The sequence below is a fragment of the Hemitrygon akajei genome, unplaced genomic scaffold (genome assembly GCF_048418815.1).
Source record: "Hemitrygon akajei unplaced genomic scaffold, sHemAka1.3 Scf000139, whole genome shotgun sequence".
NCBI lineage: Eukaryota > Metazoa > Chordata > Chondrichthyes > Myliobatiformes > Dasyatidae > Hemitrygon > Hemitrygon akajei.
Window position 1 is genome coordinate 566,164 of NW_027332025.1, and position 24,964 is coordinate 591,127.

The window sequence follows — 24,964 nt, forward strand, 5'->3', positions numbered from 1 at the left end:
GTCAGATGTGGGAGATCCTGGAGATTCCAAGCCTCCTGGACGGCAACATCTGCACCCGGTGTGTCGAGCTGCAGCTCCTTAGGGACCAAGTTAGGGAACTGGAGATGCAGCTCGATGACCTTCGTCTGGTCAGGGAGAGCGAGGAGGTGATCGAGAGGAGTTACAGGCAGGTGGTCACACTGGGGCCACGGGAGACTGAAGATATGGGTGACAGTCAGGAGAGGGAAGGGCAAGAAGCAGGTACTAGAGAGTACCCCTGTGGCTATATCCCTTGACAATAAGTACTCCTGTTCAAGCACTACGGGGGTGAGGAGCAACAGGTCGTGGTACATATTGGTGCCAATGACAGAGGCAGGAAAAGGGAAGAGGTCCTGAAAACAGACTACAGGGTGTTCGGAAGTAATTTGAGAAGCAGGACCTCAGAGGTAGTGATCTCGGAATTACTGCCTGTGCCAGGTGACAGTGAGAATAAGATTAGGATGAGGTGGAGGATAAACGCGTGGCTGAGGGATTGGAGCAGGAGGCAGGGATTCAGATTTCTGAATCATTGGGACCTCTTTTGGAGCAGGTGTGACCTGTACAAAAATGACGGGTTGCACTTGAATTCCCGGGGGACCAATATCCTGACAGGAAGTTCTGCTAAGGCTACTGGGGAGAGTTTAAACTAGAATTGCTGGGGTGAGGGAACCAAATCGATGTGACGGAGGAGAGGAAGGTTGGCTCACAAATAGAGAGAATTTGGAGACAGTGTGAAAGGGAGGATACGCACGTGATAGAGAAGGGAGGCACTCAGTCCGATGGTTTGAGATGTGTCTATTTTAATGCAAGGAGTCTGATGAATTAAACGGATGAGCTTAGAGCGTGGATCAGCTCTCAGAGATATGATGTGGTGGCCATTACAGAGACTAGGATGGTGCAGGGGCAGGAATGGCTACTTCAAGTGTCAGGATTTAATTGTTTCAGAAAGGACAGGGAGGGAGGCAAAAGAGGTGGCGACCTGGCACTGTTGATCAGAGATAGTGTCACGGCTACAGAAAAGGAGGACATCATGGAGGGGTTGTCTACGGCGTCTCTGTGGGTGAAAGTTATGGACATGAAGGGGTCAATAACTCTACTGGGTGTTTTGTATAGACCACCCAACAGTAACAGGGACATCGAGGAGCAGATAGGGAGACAGATTCTGGAAAGGATTTGTTGAGGTGTGAGATTTTAACTTCCCAAATATTGATTGACAGCTCTCTAGAGTGAGGGGTTTAGATGGGGTGGAATTTGTTAGGTGTGTTCAGGAAGGTTTCTTGATACAATATGTAGATAAGCCTACAAGAGGGGAGGCTGTACATGATCTGCTATTGGGAAATGAACCTGGCCAGAGGTCAGGTCTCTCAGTGGGAGAGCATTTTGGAGACAGTGATCACAGTTCTATCTCTTTTACCATAGCATTAGAGAGGGATAGGAACAGGCAAGTTAGGGAATCCTTTAATTGGAGTAAGGAGAACTATGAGCCTTGTAAGCATGAATTGGAAACAGATGTTCTCAGGGAAACATACCGAAGAAATGTAGAAAATGTTCAGGGGATATTTGCGTGGGGATCTGAGTAGGTACGTTCCAATGAGACATGGAAAGGATGGTAGGGTACAAGATCCGTGGTGTACAAAGGCCGTTGTAAATCTAGTCAAGAAGAAAAGAAGAGCTTACGACAGGTTCAAAAAACTAGGTAATGATATGAATCTGGAAGATTATAAGGCTAGCAGGAAGGAGCATAAGAATGAAATCAGGAGAGCTAGAAGGGGCCACGAGAAGGCCTTGGCGGACAGGATTAAGGAAAACCCCAAAGCATTCTGCAAGTATGTGAAGAGCAAGAGGGTAAGATGTGAGAGAATAGGACCAAACTGGTGTGACAATGGAAAAGTGTGTATGGAACCGGAGGAAATAGCTGAGGTATTTAATAAACCATTTGCTTCAGTATTCATAACGGAAAAGGATCTTGGCAATTGTAGGGATGAATTGCAGTGGACTGAAAAGCTTGAGAATGTAGTTATTAAGAAAGAGGATGTGGTGGAGCTTTTGGAAAGCATCAAGTTGGATAAGTCACCGGGACCGGAAGAGATGTACACCAGGCTACTGTTGGAAGTGAGGGAGGGGATTGTTGAGCCTCTGGCAATGATCTTTGCATCATCAATGAGGACATGAGAGGTTCTGGAGGATTGGAGGGTTGCAAATGTTGTTCACTTATTCAAGAAAGGGAGTAGGGATAGCCCAGGAAATTATAGGCTAGTGAGTCTTACTTCAGTGGTTGGTAAGTTGATGGAGAAGATCCTGAGAGGTAGGGTTTATGAACATCTGGAGAGGCAAAATATGATTAGGAATAGTCAGCATGACTTTGTCAAAGTTAGGTCGTGCCTTACGAGCCTGAAAGATTTTTTTGAGGATGTGACTAAACACATTGATGAATGTAGAGCAGTAGATGTAGTGTATATGGATTTCAGCAAGGCATTTGATAAGGTACCCCATGCAAGGCATACTGAGAAAGTAAGGAGGCATGGGATCCAAGAGGACATTGCTTTGTGGATCCAGAACTGACTTGCCCACAGAAGACAAAGAGTGGTTGTAGATGGGTCATATTCTGCATGGAGGCCGGTGACCAGTGGAGTGCCTCAGGGATCTTCTGGGACCCCAAGTCTTTGTGATTTTTAATAAATGACCTGGATGAGGAAGTGGAGGGTAGGGTTAGTAAATTTGATGATGACACAAAGGTTGGGGGTGTTGTGGATAGTGTGGAGGGCAGTCAAAGGTTACAACGGGACATTGAAAGGGTGCAAAACTGGGCTGAGAAGTGGCAGATGGAGTTCAACCAAATAAGTCTGAAGTGGTTCACTTTGGTAGGTCAAATATGATGGCAGAATATATTATTAATGGTAAGACTTGGCAGTGTGGAGGATCAGAGGGATCTTGGGGTCCGAGTACATAGGACACTCAAAGCTGCTATGCAGGTTGACGCTGTAGTTAAAAAGGCGTACGGTGTATTGGCCTTCATCAGTCATGGGATTGAGTTTAAGAGTCGAGAGGTAATGTTTAAGAGTTGAGAGGTTATGAGGCGGATAGATCAAGTTGACGTGGATAGTCTTTTTCTGTTGAGAGTAGGGGAGATTCAAACGAGGACATGATTTCAGAATTAGGGGACAAAAGTTTAAGGGTAACACGAGGAGGAATTTCTTTACTCAGAGAGTGGTGGCTGTGTGGAGCGAGCTTCCAGTAGAAGTGGTAGAGGCATGTTCGGTATTGTCATTTAAAGTAAAATTGCATAGGAATATGGACAGGAAAGGAATGGAGGGTTATGGGCTGTGTGCGGGCCAGTGGAACTAGGTAAGAGTAAGCGCTCGGCACGGACTAGAAGGGCCGAGATGGCCTGTTTCCGTGCTGTAATTGTTACATGGTTATATGTTGCAGCTATATAGGACCCTGGTCAGACCCCACTTGGAGTACTGTGCTCAGTTCTGGTCGTCTCACTTTAGGAAGGACATGGAAACCATAGAAAGGGTGCAGAGGAGATTTAGAAAGATGTTGCCTGGATTGGGGTGCATGCCTTATGAGAATAAGTTGAGTGAACACGGCCTTTTCTCTTGGAGTGACGGAGGATATGAGTTGATTTGATAGAGGTGTACAAGATAATGAGAGGCATTGATCATGTAGATAGTCAGAGGCTTTTCCCCAGGGCTGAAATCACTAGCACAAGAGGGGATATTTTTAAGGTGCTTGGAAGTAGGTACAGAGGAGAGGTGAGGGGTAAGGTTTTTACACAGAGAGTGGTGAGGGCGTGGAATGGGCTGCTGGCGGCGGTGGTGGAGGTGGAAACGATTGGATCTTTAAACTCCAGGATGGCTACATGGAGCTTAGAAATATGGACGTCTATGGGTAAAACCGAGATAATTCTAAGGTAGTGACATGTTCGGCACAGCTTTGTGGGCCAAAGGCCCTGTATTATACTGTATGTTTTCTATGTTTGTTTGTTTCTACTGATCACATTAATGTTCAGTGTCAGACACCCAGTGACTGTAAACACAATCTCCCACAGTCTGGTACTTACCCCAGTTTCTGTATTTTACCATCCGGGTTCCTCAGAGCCGCAGACACCGGTTTCACTCCTGAATCTCCCAGTTCATTCTGCCCAAGTCTAAACACAAACAAACAGATTGATGAACAAAGTGATTCAAACCGTGGGTCTGGGGGAATATCTCTCACTCGGATAATTCAGGAAACATTAAACCCTTCAGTAAATCACTGATTGGAGTTCCCATCGCTCTTATTGCCCTCCCTGCCCAGCTCCAGCGTATTCACCGAGTGTCAGTAATTCAGTCTGTCGGTGTGACCCTGTAAACTCCACATATTCTCTATCATTTCCAGATGGCTAAACAAAATGTTCCTGGCAGAAATGTCAATGGGACACAGAGGAATAGACCCAACCGAGCTAAAGGGATGGGGAAGAGAGCTCCCACAGGAGGAAGGGGGATGGGGAAGAGAGATCCCACAGGAGGAACGGGGTATGGGGAAGAGAGATCCCACAGGAGGAAGGGGGATGGGGACGAGAGATCCCACAGGAGGAAGGGGGATGGGGACGAGAGATCCCACATGAGGAACGGGATGGGGAAGGGAGATCCCACAGGAGGAAGGGGGATGGGAAAGAGAGATCGCAGAGGCGGAAGGGGGAAGGGGAAGAGAGATCCCACAGGAGGAAGGGGGATGGGGAAGAGAACCCACAGGAGGAATGGGGCTGGGGAAGAGAGTTCCCACAGGATGAAGAGGGATGGGGAAGAGAACCCACAGGAGGAATGGGGCTGGGGAAGAGAGTTCCCACAGGATGAAGGGGGATGGGGAAGAGAGATGCCACAGGAGGAAGGGGGATGGGAAAGAGAGATCCCAGAGGAGGAAGGGGGATGGGAAAGCGAGATCCCAGAGGAGGAAGGGGGATGGGGAAGAGAACCCACAGGAGGAATGGGGATGGGGAAGAGAGATCCCACAGGAGGAATGGGGATGGGGAAGAGAGAACCCACAGGAGGAAGAAGGACGGGGAAGAGAACCCAAAGGAGGAATGGGGATGGGGAAGATTTTTCCCACAGGAGGAAAGGGGATGGGGGAGAGAGATCCCACAGGGGGATGGGGGAGAGAGATCCCACTGAAGGAAGGGGGGATAGGGAAGAGAGATCCCACAGGAGGAAGGGGGATGGGGAAGAGAGATCCCACAGGAGGAAGGGGGATGGGGAAGAGAGATCCCACAGGAGGAAGGGGGATGGGGAAGAGAGATCCCACAGGAGGAAGGGGGATGGGGTAGAGATCCCACAGGAGGAACGGTGATGGGGAAGACAGATCCCCGAGAAGGAAGGGGGATGGGTAGAAAGATCCCACAGGAGGAAGGGGGATGGGGAAGAGAGTTCCCACAGGAGGAAGGGGGATGGGGAAGAGAGTTCCCACAGGAGGAAGGGGGATGGGGAAGAGAGGCCCGAAAGGGTGAACGGTGGGTGATATGGTAGAGAGATCCTTCAGGAGGAAGGGCTATGATGAACAAAGAGCCCACAGCAGGAAGGGGGATGGGGATGAGAGATCCCACAGGAGGAAGGGGGATGGGGGAAGAGAGATCCCACAGGAGGAAGGTGGATGCTGAGGAGAGATCCCACAGGAGGAAGGAAGGGGGAGTGGGAACAGAGAGCCCAGAGGATGAAAGGGAGATGGGAAAGTGAGATCTCACAGGTGGATTGCTACCCGTGCCACGTGCTAGTGAGGCTAGAAATAGGAAGATAATGCAGCTAAATACGTGGCTGAGGGGATGGTGCATGAGGGAGGGGTTCATGTTTCTGGACAATTGGGCTTTCTTCCAGGGGAGGTGGGACCAGTTCGAATTGGACAGTTTGCACCTGAACTGCAGGTAGGTTAACAAGTTCTGCTCTGGGGGTTTTAAACTAGATGGCAGGGGGAGGGTGCAGAGTTTTAGAGCAGATAGTGAGGTGGAGGAGGATAAGGGTCATGCGAGGACTGCTTGTAGAGACAAATATCAATGGTTTGTATGTGATAGAAATGTTCTTAGGTGCATCTATTTCCATACGAGGAGTATTGTAGGTAAGGCAGATGAGTTTAGGGTGTGGATTGGCACGATGATATCGACATTATTGCTATTAGTAAGACTTGGTTTGCAGGAGGGGCAGGACTGGCAGCTTCATGTTCCGGGTTTCCATTGTTTCAGACGTGATAGGGGGTAGGGATGAAAGGGGGAGGAGTGGGATTACTAGTCAGGGAGAATCTCACAGCTGTGCGTAGATGGGACAGCCCGGAGGGCTCGTCTACAGAGGCCATATGGGTGGAGCTGAGGAATGGGAAAGGTGTGACTACACTAATAAGGTTGTATTGTAGACCGCCCAATAGGCAGAGAGAATTGGAGGAGCAAATCTGTAGACAGGAAGCAGACCGATGTAAGAAACAGAAAGTTGTAATCGTAGGGGATTTTAACTTTCCACATATTGACTGGGACTCCCACTATGAGAAAGTGTTAGATGGCGTGGTGTTAGTCAAATGTGTTCAGGAAAGTTTTCTAAATCAATATATTGAGGTACCAACGAGAGAGGGTGCAGTACCTGATCCCCTATTAGGGAACCAGACAGGTCAGGTGACAGAAGTATATGTAGAACCATAGAATACAACAGCACAGTACAGGCCCTTCAGCCCTCCATATTGTGCTGACCCATATAATCATTAAAAAAATGTACTAAACCCACACTACCCCATAACCCTCCATTTTTCTTTCATCCATGTGCCTGTCCAAGAGGTTCTTAAATATCCCTAATCTTTTACCCTCCACCACCATCCCTGCCAAGTCATTTTAGGCACTCAAAACCCTCTGTGTAAAAAATTTACCCCTGATGTCTCCCCTAAATTTCCCTCCCTTAATTTTGTACCTATGCCCTCTGGTGTTTGATATTGGTGCCCTGGGAAGCAGGTACTGACTATCCACCCTATCTATTCCTCTCATAATCTTGTAGACCTCTATCAAGTCCCGTCTCATTCTTCTATGCTCCAAAGAGAAAAGTCCCAGCTCTGCTAACCTTGCTTCATGTGAGTTGTTCTCCAAAACCAGGCAACATCCTGGTAAATCTCCTCTGCACCCTCTCCATAGCTTCCACATCCTTCCTATAATGAGGTGACCAGAACTAAACATAATACTCCAAGTGTAGGTGAACATTTTGGGTCCAGTGACCATAATGTCATTAGTTTCAAGATAATTATGTATAAGGATAGGACTGGTCCACCAGTTAAGGTTCTAAATTGGAGAAGGGCCAATTTTTTGGAAATGAGAGAGGATCTGGGAAGAGTGTATTGCGATAAGTTGTTTTCTGGCAAGGATGTGTTCAGTAAGTGGAACGCCTTCAAGGGTGATATTTTGAGAGTGCAGAGTTTGCATGTTCCTGCCAGGATTAAAGGCAAAGTTAAGAGGCATAGGGAACCTTGGTTTTCAAGGGATATTGGTGATCTGGTTAAGTAGGTGTTTAGCAGGTATAGGCAACGAGGGACAATTGAGGTACTTGAAGAGTATAGAAAATGTAAGGGAATATGAGGAGGAATGTGTATAGGGAACAGAGAGCCCACAGGAGGAAGGGGTATGGAGAAGAGAGATCCCACAGGAGGAAGGGGGATGGGGATGAGAATTCCCAAAGGAGGAAGGGGATGGGGAAGAGAGGTCCCACATGAGGAAGGGGGATGAGGAAGAGACATCCCACAGTAGGAAGGGAGATGGGGGAAGAGAGGTCCCGCAGGAGAAGGGGCATAGGGAAGAGAGATCCCATAGGAGGAAGGGGGATGGGGAAGAGAGATCCCACAGGAGGAAGGGGGATGGGGAAGAGAGATCCCACAGGAGGAAGGGGGATGGGGAAGAGAGATCCCACAGGAGGAAGGGGGATGGGGAAGAGAGATCCCACAGGAGGAAGGGGGATGGGGAAGAGAGATCCCACAGGAGGAAGGGGGATGGGGAAGAGAGATCCCACAGGAGGAAGGGGGATGGGGAAGAGAGATCCCACAGGAGGAAGGGGGATGGGGAAGAGAGATCCCACAGGAGGAAGGGGGATGGGGAAGAGAGATCCCACAGGAGGATGGGGGATGGGGAAGAGAGATCCCATAGGGGGAAGTGAGATGGGGAAGAGATCCCACAGGAGGAAGGGGGATGGGGGTGAGGTCCCAAAGGAGGAAGGAGGATGGGGAAGAGATCCCACAGGAGGAAGGGGGATGGGAAAGAGATCCCACAGAAGGAAAGGGAGACGGAGAAGAGAAAATCCACACGAAGAAGTTATGGGGAAGGGAGATCCCACAGGAGGAAGGGGAATGCGGAAAAGAGATCCTAAAGGAGGAACGGGGATGGGGAAGAGAGATCCCACAGGAGGAAGTTATGGGGGAAGCGAGATCCCACAGGAGGAATGGGAATGGGGAAGAGAGATATCACAGGAGGAAGGGGGATGGGGAAGAGAGATATCACAGGAGGAAGGGGGATGGGGAGGAGAGATCCCACAGGAGGAAGGGTGATGGGGAAGAGAGACGCCACATGAGGAAGGGGCATGGGGAAGAGAAATCCCACAGGAGGAAGGGGGATGGGGAAGAGAGATCCCACAGGAGGAAGGGGCATGGGGATGAGAGAACCCACAACAGGAAGGGGGATGGGGAAGAGAGATCCCACAGAAGGAAGGGGGATGGGGAAGAGAGATCCCACAGAAGGAAGGGGGATGGGGAAGAGAGATCCCACAGAAGGAAGGGGGATGGGGAAGAGAGATCCCACAGAAGGAAGGGGGACGGGGATGAGAGATCCCACAGAAGGAAGGGGGACGGGGAAGAGAGATACCACAGGAGGAAGGGGGATGGCGACGACAGATCCCACAGGAGGAAGGGGGATGGCGACGACAGATCCCACAGGAGGAAGGGGATGGGGGAGACAGATCCCACAGGAGGAAGGGGGATGGGGATGAGAGATCCCACAGAAGGAAGGGGGATGGGGATGAGAGATCCCACAGGAGGAAGGTGGATGCTGAGGAGAGATCCAACAGTTGGAAGGAAGGTGGAGTGGAAACAGAGAGGCCAGAGGATGAAAGGGGGATGGGAAAGCGAGATCTCACAGGTGGATTGCTACCCATGCCACGTGCTAGTGAGGCTAGAAATAGGAAGATAATGCAGCTAAATACGTGGCTGAGGGTATGTTGCATGAGGGAGGGGTTCATGTTTCTGGACAATTGGGCTTTCTTCCAGGGGAGGTGGGACCAGTTCGAATTGGACAGTTTGCACCTGAACTAGAGGTAGGTTAACAAGTTCTGCTCCAGGGGCTTTAAACTAGATTGCAGGGGGAGGGTGCAGAGTGTTAGAGCAGATAGTGAGGTGGAGGAGGATGAGGGTCATGCGAGGACTGCTTGTATAGACAGATATCAAAGGTTTGTATGTGATAGAAATGTTCTCAGGTGCATCTATTTCAATGCAAGGAGTTTTGTAGGTAAGGCTGATGAGTTTAGGGCGTGGATTGGCACGATAATATCGACATTATTGCTTTTAGTAAGACTTGGTTTGAAGGAGGGGCAGGACTGGCAGCTTCATGTTCCGGGTTTCCATTGTTTCAGACGTGATAGGGGGTAGGGATGAAAGGGGGAGGAGTGGGATTACTAGTCAGGGAGAATCTCACAGCTGTGCGTAGATGGGACAGCCCGGAGGGCTCGTCTACAGAGGCCATATGGGTGGAGCTGAGGAATGGGAAAGGTGTGACTACACTAATAAGGTTGTATTGTAGACCGCCCAATAGGCAGAGAGAATTGGAGGAGCAAATCTGTAGACAGGAAGCAGACCGATGTAAGAAACAGAAAGTTGTAATCGTAGGGGATTTTAACTTTCCACATATTGACTGGGACTCCCACTATGAGAAAGTGTTAGATGGCGTGGTGTTAGTCAAATGTGTTCAGGAAAGTTTACTAAATCAATATATTGAGGTACCAACGAGAGAGGGTGAAGTACCTGATCTCCTATTAGGGCAGGGGTGTCAAACTCATTTTAGGTCACGGGCCGGATTGAGCAAAATGCAGCTTCATGCGGGCCGGATCAGTCGGACGCGTGCGAACGCAGCTTTTGTTGCCTCCGTTTTTTCAGCCTGCTCTCATGTGTCTCAGTCTCTGCTATAACTACAAAGTGTTTCACTTTACAAATTCCGTTTCTTATGAAGAAGACTGCCAAGCAAGACTGCCGAATAAACACTAAAAACCCTGAAAACCTGGTACCTGAATAAACTCAGCATTAGCCATAGCATACACCATAGGCACTTCGATTACTGGGGCCAGCTTTAATAGTAATTAGATATTATCTCGCAGGCCAAAGATAATTCCCGCGGGCCTTGAGTTTGACATATATGTATTAGGGAATCAGACAGGTCAGGTGACAGAAGTATGTGTAGGTGAACATTTTGGGTCCAGTGACCATAATGTCATTAGTTTCAAGATAATTATGGATAAGGATAGGACTGGTCCACCAGTTAAGGTTCTGAATTGGAGAAGGGCCAATTTTGTGGAAATGAGAGAGGATCTGGGAAAAGTGGATTGGGATAAGTTGTTTTCTGGCAAGGATGTGTTCAGTAAGTGGAACGCCTTCAAGGGTGATATTTTGAGAGTGCAGAGTTAGCATGTTCCTGCCAGGATTAAAGGCAAAGTTAAGAGGCATAGGGAACCTTGTTTTTCAAGGGATATTGGTGATCTGGTTAAGTAGGTGTTTAGCAGGTATAGGCAACAAGGAATAAAATGAGGTACTTGAAGAGTATAGAAAATATAAGGGAATACTAAAGAAGGAAATCAGGAAGGCAAAAAGAAGACATGAGGTTGCTTTGGCAGATAATGTGAAGGTAAACCCGAAGGGTTTCTACAAGTATATTAAGAGTAAAAGGAAAGTAAAGGACAAAATTGTTCCCCCAGAAGATCAGAGTGGTCGTCTATGTGTGGAGCCTCACGAGATGGGGGCGATCTTACACAGTTTTTTTTTTGGCGTCAGTGTTTACTCAGGAAACTGGCATCGCGGATACGGAATTAAGGCAAACAAACAGTTGTGTCATGGAACATATAGAGATTAAAGAGGAGGAGCTGCTTGCTGCCTTACAGTGAATACAGGTAGATAAATCCCCCAGGCCTGACATGATATTTTCTCTGACCTTGAGAGAGACTAGTGTAGAAATTGCAGGGGCCCTGGCAGAAATATTTAAAATGTCCTCAGCCACGGGTGTGGTGCCGGAGGATTGGAGGGTAGCTCATGTAGTTCCGTTGTTTGAAAAAGGCTCCAAAAGTACACCAGGTAATTACAGGCCAGTAAGCCTGACATCAGTAGTAGGTAAATTATCAGAAGGTGTTCTGAGAGATCGGATATACAAGGATTTGTACAGCCAAGGGCTGATTAAAGATAGTCGGCATGGCTTTGTGTGTGGTAGATCGTGTTTAATGAATCATGTAGTGTTTTTCAAGGAGGTTACCGAAAATGCATATGAAGGAAAGGCTCTGGATGTTGTCTACATGGAGTTTTGTAAGACCTTTGACAAGGTCCCACATAAGAGGTTAGTTCTAAAGGTCCAGACACTAGGTATCCATGGAGAGGTTGTAAACTGGATTTGAATTGGCTGTGTGGGAGAAGACAGAGAGTGGTAGTAGATGATTGCTTCTCAGACTGGGGGCCTGTGACTAGTGGTGTGTCTCAGGGATCTGTGCTGGGACCATTGTTGTTTATATCAATGATCTAGATGATAATGTGATAAATTGAATCAGCAGGTTTGCGGATGACACTAAGATAGAGGCTTTGTGGACAGGGAGGAAGGCTTTCAAAGCTTGCAGAGGGATCTGGACCAACTGGAAGAATGGGCCAGAAAATGACAGATGGAATTTAATGCAGACAAGTGTGAGGTGTTCCATTTTGGAAGGAAAAATCAAAGTACGACATACACGATAATCAGTAGGGCACTGAAGAGTGCGGAGGAACAAAGGGATCTGGTGGTTCAGATACATAAGCCCCTGAAAGTGGCGTCACAGGTAGACAGGGTTGTAAAGAAGGCTTTTGGCACACTGGCATTAATAAATTAAAGTTGAGTTTAGGAGTTAGAATATTATGGTGAGGTTGTATAAGACATTGGTGAGGCCAAATTTGGTGTATTGTGTGCAGTTCTGGTCACCTAACTATAGGAAGGATATCAGTAAAGTTGAAAAAGTGCAGAGATTTACTAGGATGTTGCTGGGTCTTCAGGAGTTGAGTTACAAGGAAAGATTGAACAGGTTAGGACTTTATTCCTTGGAGCGTAGAAGAATGATGGGAGATTTGATAGAGGTTTACAAAATTATGAGGGTATAGACAGGGTAAATGCGAATAGGCTCTTTCCACATAGATTAGGAGAGATAAATATGAGAAGACATGGCTTCAGCGTGAAAGGGGAAAGGTTTAGGGGGATCATTAGGAGGAACTTCTTCATTCAGAGGGTGGTGAGAGTGTGGAACGAGCTGCCATCTGATGTGGAAAATGTGGACTCACTCTTAAACTTTAAGAATAAATTGGATAGATACATGGATGGGAGAGTACTGGAGGGATATGGACTGGGTGCAGGTCAATGGGACAAGCGGAATAAGGTTTTGGTACAGACTGGAAGGACTGAATGGCTTGTTTTCTGTGCTGTAGTGTCCTTTGATTTTATGATTCTATGGGGAGGAGAATTCCCACAGGTGAAAGGGGGATGGGGATGGGGAAGAGAGAACCCACAGGAGGAAGGGATCCCACAGGAAGAAGGGGATGGGGAAGCGAGATCCCACAGGTGGCATGGGAGTGTGGAAGAGAGATCCCACAGCAGGATGAGGGATGGGGAAGAGAGATCTCACAGGAGGAAGGGGGTTGGGGAAGAGAGTTCCAACAGCAGGAAGGGATGGGGAAGAGAATTCCATAGAAGGAAGGGGTATGGGGTAGAGTGATCTCATAGGAGGAAGAGGGATGGGGAAGAGAGATCTCACGGGAAGGGGGGGGGGTTGTGTGGAAAAGACATCCCACAGGAGGATGAGGAAAGAGTAATAGAGAGCCCACAGGAGGAATGGGGATGGGGGTGAGATTCCAAAGAATGGAAGGGGGATTGGGATAAGAGTTCCCACAGGAGGTTTCCAAGGGTAGACGATAATGCTACAAGACAAGAGGATGCAGAACTTTTTTGTATGTGTGTATTGGGTCTGAACAAAGGACCAGAGGAGATGCACCCTCGCTCTTTGCATATCTGGAAGTGAGCAAAGTCACACATGGGGAATGGCAGTGGGAGGACAATTTCACAGTGGTATTTCTTTCCTTCTCACTGGGACAGTCTGCTGATGGTCTCTTGCCCCTCACCGAGAAGGGGGTGTGAATCTCTGGCCCACCTGCTGCAGTCAGTGTCGGTCTGGGTGTCAGTAACAGTGAGAAGGAACATTGTCAATGGACGTGTCACAGGCAGTGAGAAACACGGCCATTCCTGTGATTTACTACCATTAAACCAATGGCCGTTGTTCACTGATCTGATGAAGTCTCCAACATCCCTTCACAAGGAACCACAGAACCCTCCTGTCCTTGGGGAATTACTGACCGATCCCCTGGGCATTTGTCACAATTCTTCACAATCTGATTAACTACAAATTTACCAAAATTCCGTTACATTGAAACAACACAATGGAACAGTTTCACAGTTCAGAGTGAGAGATAAATCATGTTACCTCAACTCCTGGCACTTGTGCAGCCCGGGTCTCAGCCGCTGGATTCCTTCACACTGAATGTGGCAGTTCCCCAGGTCGAGGTGTTTTATTGTATCACAGAGTCCGATGACATGAGACAGGACCGCACAGTCAATCGGGGTCAGTGTCATTCCACTGAAAGCAAGTGTTTCCACAGATCCCAGTGCGGCCTGAGCCAGTCCACAATTCTGAGACTCAAACAGGTAGTGCAATGTGTTCAGGAGGCTCCTTTTACCAGCTTCACTCCATGTGTTTCCACTCTGGCGTTTAACCTCCTCCCTCACCCAGTCAATCACCCGGCAGGTTGTTTGATGAGGAAATGGACCCAGAAACTCCACCAGACCCCGAGCTGTCATTGGGTTGGAGAGACCAGCAACAAAACGGAGAAATACCTCAAATCGCCCATCTGTCATGTTGTGGGCTTCAGTGAGGAATTTCAGGATATCCCTGGGTTGTGGATTCAGGAATTGTGCTACTGCAGCTACAAACTCTTGGATGGTGAGGTGTGGGAATGTGTACACCACGCTCCGGGCAGAATCCTCTCTCTCCAAAAGCTCCATCAGGAACCCGGACAGGAACTGGGAAGGCTGCAGATTGTAGTTGATCAAATCTCCATCTGTAAACACAATCTTCTTATCGGACACTCCTCTGAAGGCCATCTGACCAACCCTGAGTAACACATCACGGGGGCTCTCAATCTCACGACCGTGGTTTTTCAGGATGTTGTAAATATAGTAGGAGTAAAGTTGGGTGATGGTCTTGGGAACTCGCTGCGGGTCCCTGACTCTTTGTGTGAAGAAGGGGCCCAGTGCCAGAGCGAGGATCCAGCAGTAGGAGGGGTTGTAGCTCATGGTGTACAGGATCTCATTCTCTTTCACGTGTTTGAACACAGCTTCCGCCACTGTCTGATCTTCAAAATACCTGATGAAATATTCCTTCCGTTCCTCACCAACAAATCCCAGGATTTCAGCCCAGACACTGATGTCTGCCTTTTCCAATAAATGTAACGCAGTGGGACGGGTGGTCACCAGCACTGAACACCCTGGGAGCAGCTTGTGCTGGATTAAACTGTACACAATGTCAGACACCTTGCACTTGAATTCAGGATCTGTGTACTGTGGTTCTGTGTCTCTCCAACCATCAACAAAGTTGATTTTGTCCTTGAATTCATCCAATCCATCGAATACGAACAGCAGTCCCTCTGTCTGTTTCCAGATCTCTCCCAGGATATTCCCAAAGTAGGGGTAATGATGCAGAATCAGTTCTTTCAGGTTTATTCTGCAGTTAATGGTGTTTAAATCCCGGAATTTGAAACTGAAGACAAACTGGAATTGTTGGTATATCTTCCCCATGGCCCAGTCGTAAACAATCTTTTGTATCATTGTTGTTTTCCCGATCCCCGGGACTCCGGCCACTGCTGCGGACATCCCGGATTTGTTTCCAAAGAAATATCTTCCCAATTTTTGAACAAAGCTCTTCTTGAATAACTGATCAGTCCGGATTTTTTCCAGCTTACCACGGAGATCTTTTTCTCTCCACTCCTCGTGGTCTCGGCCTCTTGCCAGCAGCTCATGTTCCACCAGTCTCCGATCTCGAACAGTAGAAATGACCGTGAGCTCAGCGTAATGATCAACCAGCTGGAAAACCTTCACCTTCTCCCTCATCAGGATCGTGTTCACTCTCAGTGTTTCAGTCTGTGCCCGCAGAGTCTCCATGTGTTTCCTTCGAACATCTTATGACGGACAGAAATAGGTTGTCAATGCCTGATCTGATGAACATAGAGCTCACAACATATTTTCTTTAATTAAAAAAATACTCATTAAAGACACTGTTTGGGTGAAATCGGGGTGATCAGAGATAAGTGTCTGAAAGTGAACGACGGCCCAGAAACAGTTCTGATCTGATTCAGATCCGCTGTTGAAGGCTCCACTCTCCCCTCTGTTGGTAGTTTGCAGATTCCCCGGTGTTCCAGCGAGCACCAAGTGCACACGTGATTCTGGAGAGGAGAGTGTTGTGTGGAGCGGGTGGTTTCACTGATTTCACTGCTCAGCTTCTGCTGAAATGTGCAACACCGCAGAGGGTGACAATGGTGGGGGGGGGGGGGGCAGGGCATTTACTTACTCTAATAACTGTATTTACTTGCTCTACTGACTTTTACTTCTCTCACAATGGAACCCATGTTCTTGACACTCCTTTAGGATGAAGCTGTCAGTACTGAGCCACAGAAAAGGAACATAATTTCAGTTTCCTTTTCCAGGCTGAGCCAGTCACGATGTAACACACCCCGCACTGGTCTACAGTCTCTTATTCTCCGAGGAGCTGGTACATGAACTCAGGCAATTCCCCAATGATGTGCGGAAGAGCAGGAAGCTGAAGAGGATGGCAGTGGTAATAGGGAACTCTAAAGTCAGGAGGACAGGTAGGCGATTCTGTGGACTCAAACAGGAAACACCGATGTTACTATGCCTCTCAGGTGCCATTGTCCGAAATGCTTCTGGACACGTTCACAATATCCTGAGAAGGGAGTGTGAGCAGCCAGAAGTCGTGACAAACGTTGGTAACAATGACATAGGAAGAGAAAAGGGGGGGGCGGCACGTGATGACGTAGGGTCGAGACATTGGGATTCCAGAAGAGTTATTAAATATCTATTAGAAATTATCTATAAGTAACTCAGGATTATCTTTTGATATGGCTCCTAAACTGAAACAAAAGAAAGCCTCGGACTCAAGTTGGATCTCCTACCGACGAAGGGTATGGCATTTTTGATGATCCGGGAAAAGAAGTTGCAGCAATGTCGACGGTCTCTAAGAAGAAACGGCAAGAACAACGCATGCGCGAAAGTATGCTTGAACAGATATCAGCAAAACTACAAACCCCAACTACAGCTGGAAGTGAAATTGGAATTGAATCGGAAGTAGAAACAGACTCTTTGGGAAATTCAGAAGAAGAGGAGAAGAAAGAAGAGATTAAAGGAGACATAAAAGATATCCTGATGTATATAACGAATGAATTAAAAGTTATAAAAACAGATATGAAGAATGAATTTAAAGTTATAAGAACAGATATAAGAAGGATGCAGAATACACTTGATAATGTGGTGGAAAAACAAAAGAAGATGGAAAATAAAGTCAAAGAGATGGAAGTAAAAATAGAAGAAAACACGGAAAGAATAGATAAGGTAGAATACGATAATCTTGCCTGGACAACAGAACGAAAACGGATGTTGGGAAAAATGGATGCACTTGAGAACTTTAGTAGACGAAATAATATTAAAATTGTTGGTCTTATGGAAGGCATAGAGGGAGAACATCCAATAAAATTCTTTCAAAAATGGATTCCGGAAATTTTGGACACGACAGAAGAAAGTCAAGTAATTGAAATTGAAAGAGCGCACAGAGCTTTAAGACCAAGATCGCAACAAGATCAAAACCCGAGATCAATTTTGATAAGATGTTTAAGGTACCAAGATAAAGAAATGTTCTTGAAGGCAGCTACTCAAGGTGCAAAACAGAGAAAAGGGCCATTGATAATAGAAGGGAAACAAGTTTTTTTTATTCAGACATAAGCTATGATCTGTTGAAGAGGCGGAAGGAATTTAACCCTGTGAAAAAATCTTTATGGGAAAAGGGCTATGAATTTTTATTGAGCTATCCAGCAAAATTGATAATTTTCCTGGATGATGGAGAAAGAAGATTCTTCGTTGACTACCGGAAAGCGGAGGAATTTGTACAAAAACTAGCTGATGTCCATGGGGAAGACTAAAGAATTATAGAAATGAATTGGACTAATGATGAAGACTGAAACAAGGTTGGATTTGATGGACAACTATAAGAAAAAAAATGGTCGAGGAATATTAATTGGGAGTAGAGACATTAATTATTATTTTTTTTCTTTATTAATATATTTTCTTCTTTTTTTCTTTTTTTTGCGGGAGAGCTCCTGATCGATAGCTGCGAGTTTCGCGTGTACAATCATGGCTATTGCCATGACCCGAAAAATAGGGGGGGGGGGTAATGTTGTGTTCTTTTTATTCGCAACATTAGTGGGGGGGTATTTTGTTTTTTTTCTCTTATATATTAGTTATCTTTCTTCTATTTTTCTTCTTCTTTGCCTGGATGATTGGGGAGAAACTCATAGCAACATGGAGAACTTTAAAGAATTCCCAAGGTACTATGAATGATTAATTCACTTAATTTTTTAAGTTTTAATGTTAATGGAATTAATGGACCTGTGAAAAGAAAAAGAGTTTTAACATATATTAAGAAAATGAAAGGAGATATAGCTTTTTTACAAGAAACACATCTAACAGAAACAGAACACAAGAAATTAGAGAGAGATTGGGTTGGAAACGTTATTGCAGCTTCATTTAATTCAAAATCGAGAGGTGTTGCAATTTTGGTTAATAAATTTTTACCAATTAAAATACAAAATGTAATAATTGATTCTGGGGGAGATATGTGATTATACATTGTCAAATTTTTTCAGAATTATGGACTTTTATGAATATTTATGCACCAAATGAAAATGATGCAAAATTCATACTAGAAGTTTTTTTTGAACTTGGCTGATGCACATGATAAAATATTAATAGGTGGAGATTTCAATTTTTGTTTAGATCCAGTTCTGGATAGATCAACTAAAGGTGCTATAAAATCAAAAGTAACAAAACTAACTTTATCATTAATGAAAGATTTAAATTTGATTGATATATGGAGAAGAATTAATCCAAGAGAAAGAGATTATTCATTTTATTCAAACAGACATAAAACTTACTCAAGGATTGATTTTTTTTTATTATCAAAAAATATTCAAGATAGAGTGAAAAGTGTGGAATATAAAGCAAGAATATTGTCAGATCATTCCCCCTTGATAATGACAATGATAATGGTGGATAAGGAGGAATCAATTTACAGATGGAGATTTAATTCAACTCTATTAAAACGTCTAGATTTTTGTGATTTTATGAAAAAACAAATTCAATTTTTTTTGGATACAAATCTACATTCAGTTGAGGATAAAATTGTATTATGGAAAGTGATGAAAGCATATTTAAGGGGTCAGATTATAAGTTATAAATCTAAAATTAAAAAGGAATACGCAGCAGAAATAGATCAATTGGAAAAATATATTATAAAGTTAGAAAAAGAATCTCAAAGACATATGACAGAAGAAAAACGAAGACAACTTGTTAATAAAAAACTACAATATAATACACTTCAGACATATCGTACAGAGAAAGTAATTATGAGAACTAAACAGAAATATTATGAATTAGGTGAAAGATCGCATAAAATTCTTGCTTGGCAGTTGAAAACAGAACAGGTTTCTAAAACAATAAATGCAATTAGAACAAGTGTAAATAAGGTTACTTATAAGCCTTTAGAAATTAATGAAACTTTTAAAAATTTTATACTGAACTATATCAATCAGAATCACAAAATAAGATTGCTGAGATAGATAAATTTTTATCACAAATAACCCTTCCAAAATTAAATTTGGAAGAACAGAAAGGATTAGATATGCCTTTTACATTAAAAGAGGTTGAAGAAGCTTTAGGAGCACTTCAGAGTAATAAATCCCCAGGAGAAGATGGTTTTCCTCCTGAGTTTTATAAAAAATTTAAAGATTTATTAATTCCTCCTTTTATGGAATTAATATACCAAGTGGAAAGAATGCATAAACTTCCACAATCTTTTTTAACAGCGATCATAACTGTATTGCCAAAAAAAAGATAGAGACCCTTTAAAACCAACATCATATAGGCCTATTTCTTTGTTGAATACAGATTATAAAATATTAGCAAAAATTTTATCTAATAGAATATCTAAATATTTACCAAAATTAATACATATGGATCAAACAGGTTTTATTAAAAATAGACAATCAATGGATAATATAACTCGGTTACTTAGTATAATTCATTTGGCAAAAAAAAGAGAGGAAATGAGTGTGGCAGTTGCTTTAGATGCAGAAAAAGCATTTGATAGGTTGGAATGGGATTTTTTATTTAAGGTATTGGAAAAATATGAGTTAGGAAAATCTTTTATACAATGGATTAAAACTTTAAATACTAATCCTCAAGCTAAAGTAATTACAAATGGTCAGATTTCAACACCATTTTGCTTAACGAGGTCAACTAGACAAGGCTGCCCATTATCACCTGCTTTATTTGTATTGGCAATAGAACCATTAGCAGAACTAATTAGAACAGATTCAGATATTGGAGGCTTTAGAGTTAATCAAGAAGAATATAAGATTAATTTATTTGCTGATGATGTTTTAATTTATTTAACAAACCCATTGCAATCCTTGCAAAGATTATCCTTTAGATTGGAAGAATATTGGAAAGTATCAGGTTATAAAGTAAATTGGGATAAAAGTGAAATTTTGCCCCTCACCAAAGGAAATTATAATCAATGTCGATTAGCAACTCAATTTCGATGGTCAATGAATGGGATAAAATATTTAGGTATTAGAGTTGATAATGATGTTAAAAATTTATATAAACAAAACTATTTGCCATTATTAAAAAAAAGAGGAGCTTGATAAATGGATGATGTTAACAATAACATTAATAGGTAGAGTTAATGCTGTAAAAATGAATATATTTCCTAGATTGCAATATTTATTTCAAAATTTACCAATACAATTACCTCAGAAGTTTTTTCAAGAACTGAATAAATATGTAAGGAAATTTCTTTGGAAAGGTAAGATGTCAAGAATATCATTGGAAAAATTGACATGTAAATTTGATTTAAGGGTTTACTACTTCCAAATTTTAAGAATTATTATAAAGCAAATCAACTTAGATTTATTGCGTCTTTTTTTGATGAAGAAAAATCGGCATGGATTAAAATAGAATTAGATAAGATAGGAGAAAATATACCAGAGGATGTTATATATAAATGGGAATCCAAATGGATACGGGAAAAAAAAGAATCTCCTATATTAAGACACTTGATTGATTTATGGAATAAGGTAAATATGGACAATGAGATAAAGAAATCTTTATTAGCAAAAAGAACTTTAATTCAAAATAGGCTTATTCCTTTTACAATGGATAATAAACTTTTACATAATTGGTTCCAAAAGGGGATTAAATATATAGGTGATTGTTTTGAAGGAGGTATATTGATGTCGTTTGATCAATTAAAAAATAAATATAAAATATCAAATAATACTCTTTTCTGTTATTTTCAATTAAAAGCCTATTTACGAGAAAAGCTGGGACAAACAATGTTGATGCCAAAACCTAGTGAAGTAGAAATATTAATTCAGAAAGGAAAAATTAAAAAACTTATATCTTGTATGTATAATTTGATTCAAAAGCAAACAATTAAGTTAGGAATTCATAAATCAAGGCAAAAATGGGAATCTGATCTGAATGTTAAAATTGATGGAAAAAATTGGTCAAGATTATGTTCTGATAGTATGAGAAATACAATAAATGTTCGACTTAGATTAATACAATATAATTTTTTAGATCAGTTATATATAACACCACAGAAAATAGATAGATTTAATTTAAATATGTCTGACCAATGTTTTCGATGTAATCAAGAAATTGGTACTTTTTTACATTCTACCTGGACCTGTTTTAAAATTCAACCATTTTGGATAAATTTAAGACTTTTATTGGAACAAATTATTAGAGTACAACTCCCACATAGTCCATTATTATTTTTATTAGGAGACATTGAAGGGACAATACCGAAACTTAAATTGAACAAGTATCAGAAAAAATTTATAAAAATTTCATTGGCAGTAGCCAAAAAAGTTATCGCAGTTAGTTGGAAATCTGATTTATATTTAACTATGGATCATTGGAATAATGAAATACATAGTTGTATTCCATTTGAAAAAATTACGTATAATCTAAGAAATGAATATGATAGATTTTTGAAAATTTGGCTCCCATACTTACAAAAGATAGGATTAAATACACAGGTCCTTTGAAGATAAAATCATAGTAATTGGGGAAAGTAAAAATAAATATCAAAATTATTTTGAACTCCATGGAGCATGTGGGGGTCCTCCGATATCCAGGCAATCTTTTTCTTCTTTCTATCTTTTTTTTCTCTTTCTTTTCTTTAGATAAGGGTTAAGGGGGGGAGGGTCAACATTATTTTTCTTACTATTTTATTATCACATTTATTCCTTGTAATTTCTAAAATTTAATAAATAAATAAATAAATAAATAAAAAAGGAAGAGAAAAGGGAGGAGGTGTGGAAAACCGAACACAGGGAGTTAGGAAAAAAGCTGAGGAACAAGACCGCAAAAGTAGTGATCTCAGGATTGCTGCCTGTGCCACCCGACAGTGGCAATAGGAATAGAGTGAGGTGGCAGAGAAATGTGTGGCAGAGCATTTGGAGCAGGGGGCAGGAATTCAGATTTCTGGATAATTGGGACCACTTCCAGGGTAGGTAGGACCTGTACAAAAGGCACAGGTTGCACGTGAATCCGATGAGGACCAATATTCTTATGGGCAGATTTACTGGAGCTGTTGGGAGTGTTTTAACCTAAAATGGCCTGGGGACTGGAACTAGGACGATAGAGGTGTGAATGAACCAGCAGTTTTACAAGTAGATGATGGGTTTAACATGAATGTAAGGAAGGACAAGCCAATGACTGGGTTCAAATACAAACAGAGCAAAGTGTTAAATTGTACTGCATAGACAACATTCAAATGGGCGGAGATGCAGGACTAAACGCATTGTATTTAAATGCGCACAGCATTCAGAATAAGGTGGACGAACTTTTGGCGCAATTGGAGATTGGTCGGTATGATGTTGTGGGCATCTCTGAGTCGTGGCTGAAAGAAGACCATAGCTGGGAGCTTAACATTAAAAGATTTACGTCTTATCGAAAGGACAGGCAGGAAGGCATAGGCATTGGTGATGTGGCTGTGCTGGTTCGAGGTGGAACCACATCTGTAGAAAGAGGTGACATAGGGTTAGAGAATGTTGAAGCTTTGTGGGTGGAGATAGGAAACTGTAAGAGTTAAAAAAAGGCTTTATAGGGACCCTATATTGGCCTGAAAATAGCGAATGTGTGGGGTTGAGATTGCAAAGGGAGTTGGAAAAGGCGTGTGTTAAAGCCAATGACGCAGTTGTAATGAAGGACTTCAATGTGCACGGGGAATAAGAAAATCAAACAAACATCAGGAGTCAGATCGCAAGAGAGGGAATTTATTGAATTCCCACGAGATAGTGTTTTAGAGCAGCTTGTGCTTGAGACGACTCAGTGAAAGGCTATCTTTGATTGGGTGTTGTGTAATAGCCCTGATCTTATGAGGGAGCTTAATGTAAAAGAACCATTAAGAGGTAGTGATCATAATATGAGTGAATTCATAATACAGTTTGAGAGGGAGAAGCATAATTTACAGTATCAGTATCGCAATGGAATAAAGCGAATTACAGAGGCACGAGAGAGAAGCTTTCCCAGGTAGATCGGAGAAGGATACCAGCGAAGATGATCGCAATGGATTAAAGCGAATTACAGAGACACGAGAGAGAAGCTTTCCCAGGTAGATTGGAGAAGGATACTAGCGGAGATGATCACAATGGAATAAAGCAAATTACAGAGGCACAAGAGTGAAACTTTCCCAGGTAGATTGGAGAAGGATACTATCGGAGATGGTCGCAATGGAATAAAGCGAATTACAGAGGCACGAGAGAGAAGCTTTCCCAGGTAGATTGGAGAAGGATACTAGCGGAGATGGCTGAAGCTTCTGGGAATAGGTCTCAAGTTGCAGGATGGATACGGCCCATGGAGGAAGAAGTTCTCAAGTGACACGTGTAGGCAACCATGGGTGACAATGGAAGTTAAGGATTGCATAAAAGCCGAGGAAAGGGCATACAAGATAACAATAGTCAACTAAAAAATCTATAAGTAGGGAAAAGATGAAATATGAGGGCAGAAAATCCAATAATATAAAGCAGGATAATAAACTCTTTTTGTCAGTTATATAAAGATTAAAAGGGAGGTGAGAGTCCATGCTGGAACACTGGATAATGTGCACTATGCATATATCTTCACTGTTCCAGACGCTAGCAGTCTGCGAGTGACAGCCATTGCTATTACAAAAGAAAAACACCTCGGCATACTGAAAGCTCTTAAGCTGCAAAGTCACCTGGACCAGATGGACTACATCCCAGAGATCTGAGAGAGGCTGCTGAAGTGATGACAGATGGATTGGTCATGATCTTTGAAGAATCACTTGATTCGGGCATGGTCATGGAGGACTGGACATTGTCACTGTAGTCTTTAAGAAGGGAGGAAGGCAAAAGAAGGAAAATTATAGGCCAGTTAGCTAAACCTCAGCGACTGGGAAAGAGTTAGAGTCTCTTATTAAGGTTGAGGTTTCGAGGTACTTGGAGACTAATAACTTGGAGACTATAAGTTAGCAATGGTTCTGTTAGATTTCACGGTGTAAGTAAGAAGCAGGCTGGACAAAGGAGTCAGTGGATGACATTTACTTGGATTTTCAGAAGGCATTTGATAAGCTGCCGCACATGAGTCTCCTTAACCAGATAAAAATCTATGGCGTCACAGGAAAGATACTGGCACATGTAGTGGAATGGCTGACAGGCAGCAGGCAGCAAGTGGAAATAAAAGGGGCCTTTTCTGGTTGGCTGCCAGTGACTGGTGGTGTTCCGCAGGGATCAGTATTGGGACCGCTGACTTTCAGATTTCTTGTCAGTGATTTAGATGATGGAATGAATGGATTTGTGGCAAAGTTTGCGGATGATACGAAGATAGGTGGAGGGGTCGGTAGTGCGATTGCAACAGGACTGAGACAAATTGGAGAAATGGGAAAAGGTGGCAGATGGAATACAGTGTTGGAAATGTATGATAATGCATTTTGGTGAAAGGAGCAGACGATTATCTAAATGGGCAGAAGGTCCAAGGATCAGAGGTGCAGAGCGACTTCAGAGGGACCTTGGAGCCTCGAGCAAAACTCAGAAGATTAATTTAAAGGTCGAGTTTGTGGTAAAGGCAGCAAAAAAGAGAATCGAATATAAATGCTGAGCCTTTACAAGACTGTAATCAGGCTGCACTACAGGAGTATTGTCAACAGCTTTGACAATACCTCTGAAAAGACGTGTGGTCATTAGAGAGAGTCCCGAGGAGATTCAAGAGGATGATTCCGGGAATGAAGGGGTTAACATATGAGGTGCGTTTTGGCAACTTTGG

General features: G+C 43.4%; 2 protein-coding genes across 2 annotated transcripts in view; one reads left to right on the forward strand and one right to left on the reverse strand.

Moving 5' to 3' along the window:
* The window catches only part of LOC140723824 (uncharacterized), a 746,760-nt gene that overhangs the window by 188,083 nt on the left and 533,713 nt on the right, over positions 1–24,964 (forward strand). The window lies entirely within an intron of this gene.
* Positions 1–24,964, reverse strand: part of LOC140723818 (NACHT, LRR and PYD domains-containing protein 3-like) — an 81,006-nt gene that overhangs the window by 3,043 nt on the left and 52,999 nt on the right. Inside the window, exons 7-8 of the mRNA XM_073038354.1 lie at positions 13,749–15,498; positions 4,085–4,171 (exon numbers count right to left, since the gene is read on the reverse strand). Coding sequence (XP_072894455.1) covers positions 4,085–4,171; positions 13,749–15,498 — 1,837 coding nt within the window. The remainder of the gene's footprint in view (positions 1–4,084; positions 4,172–13,748; positions 15,499–24,964) is intronic.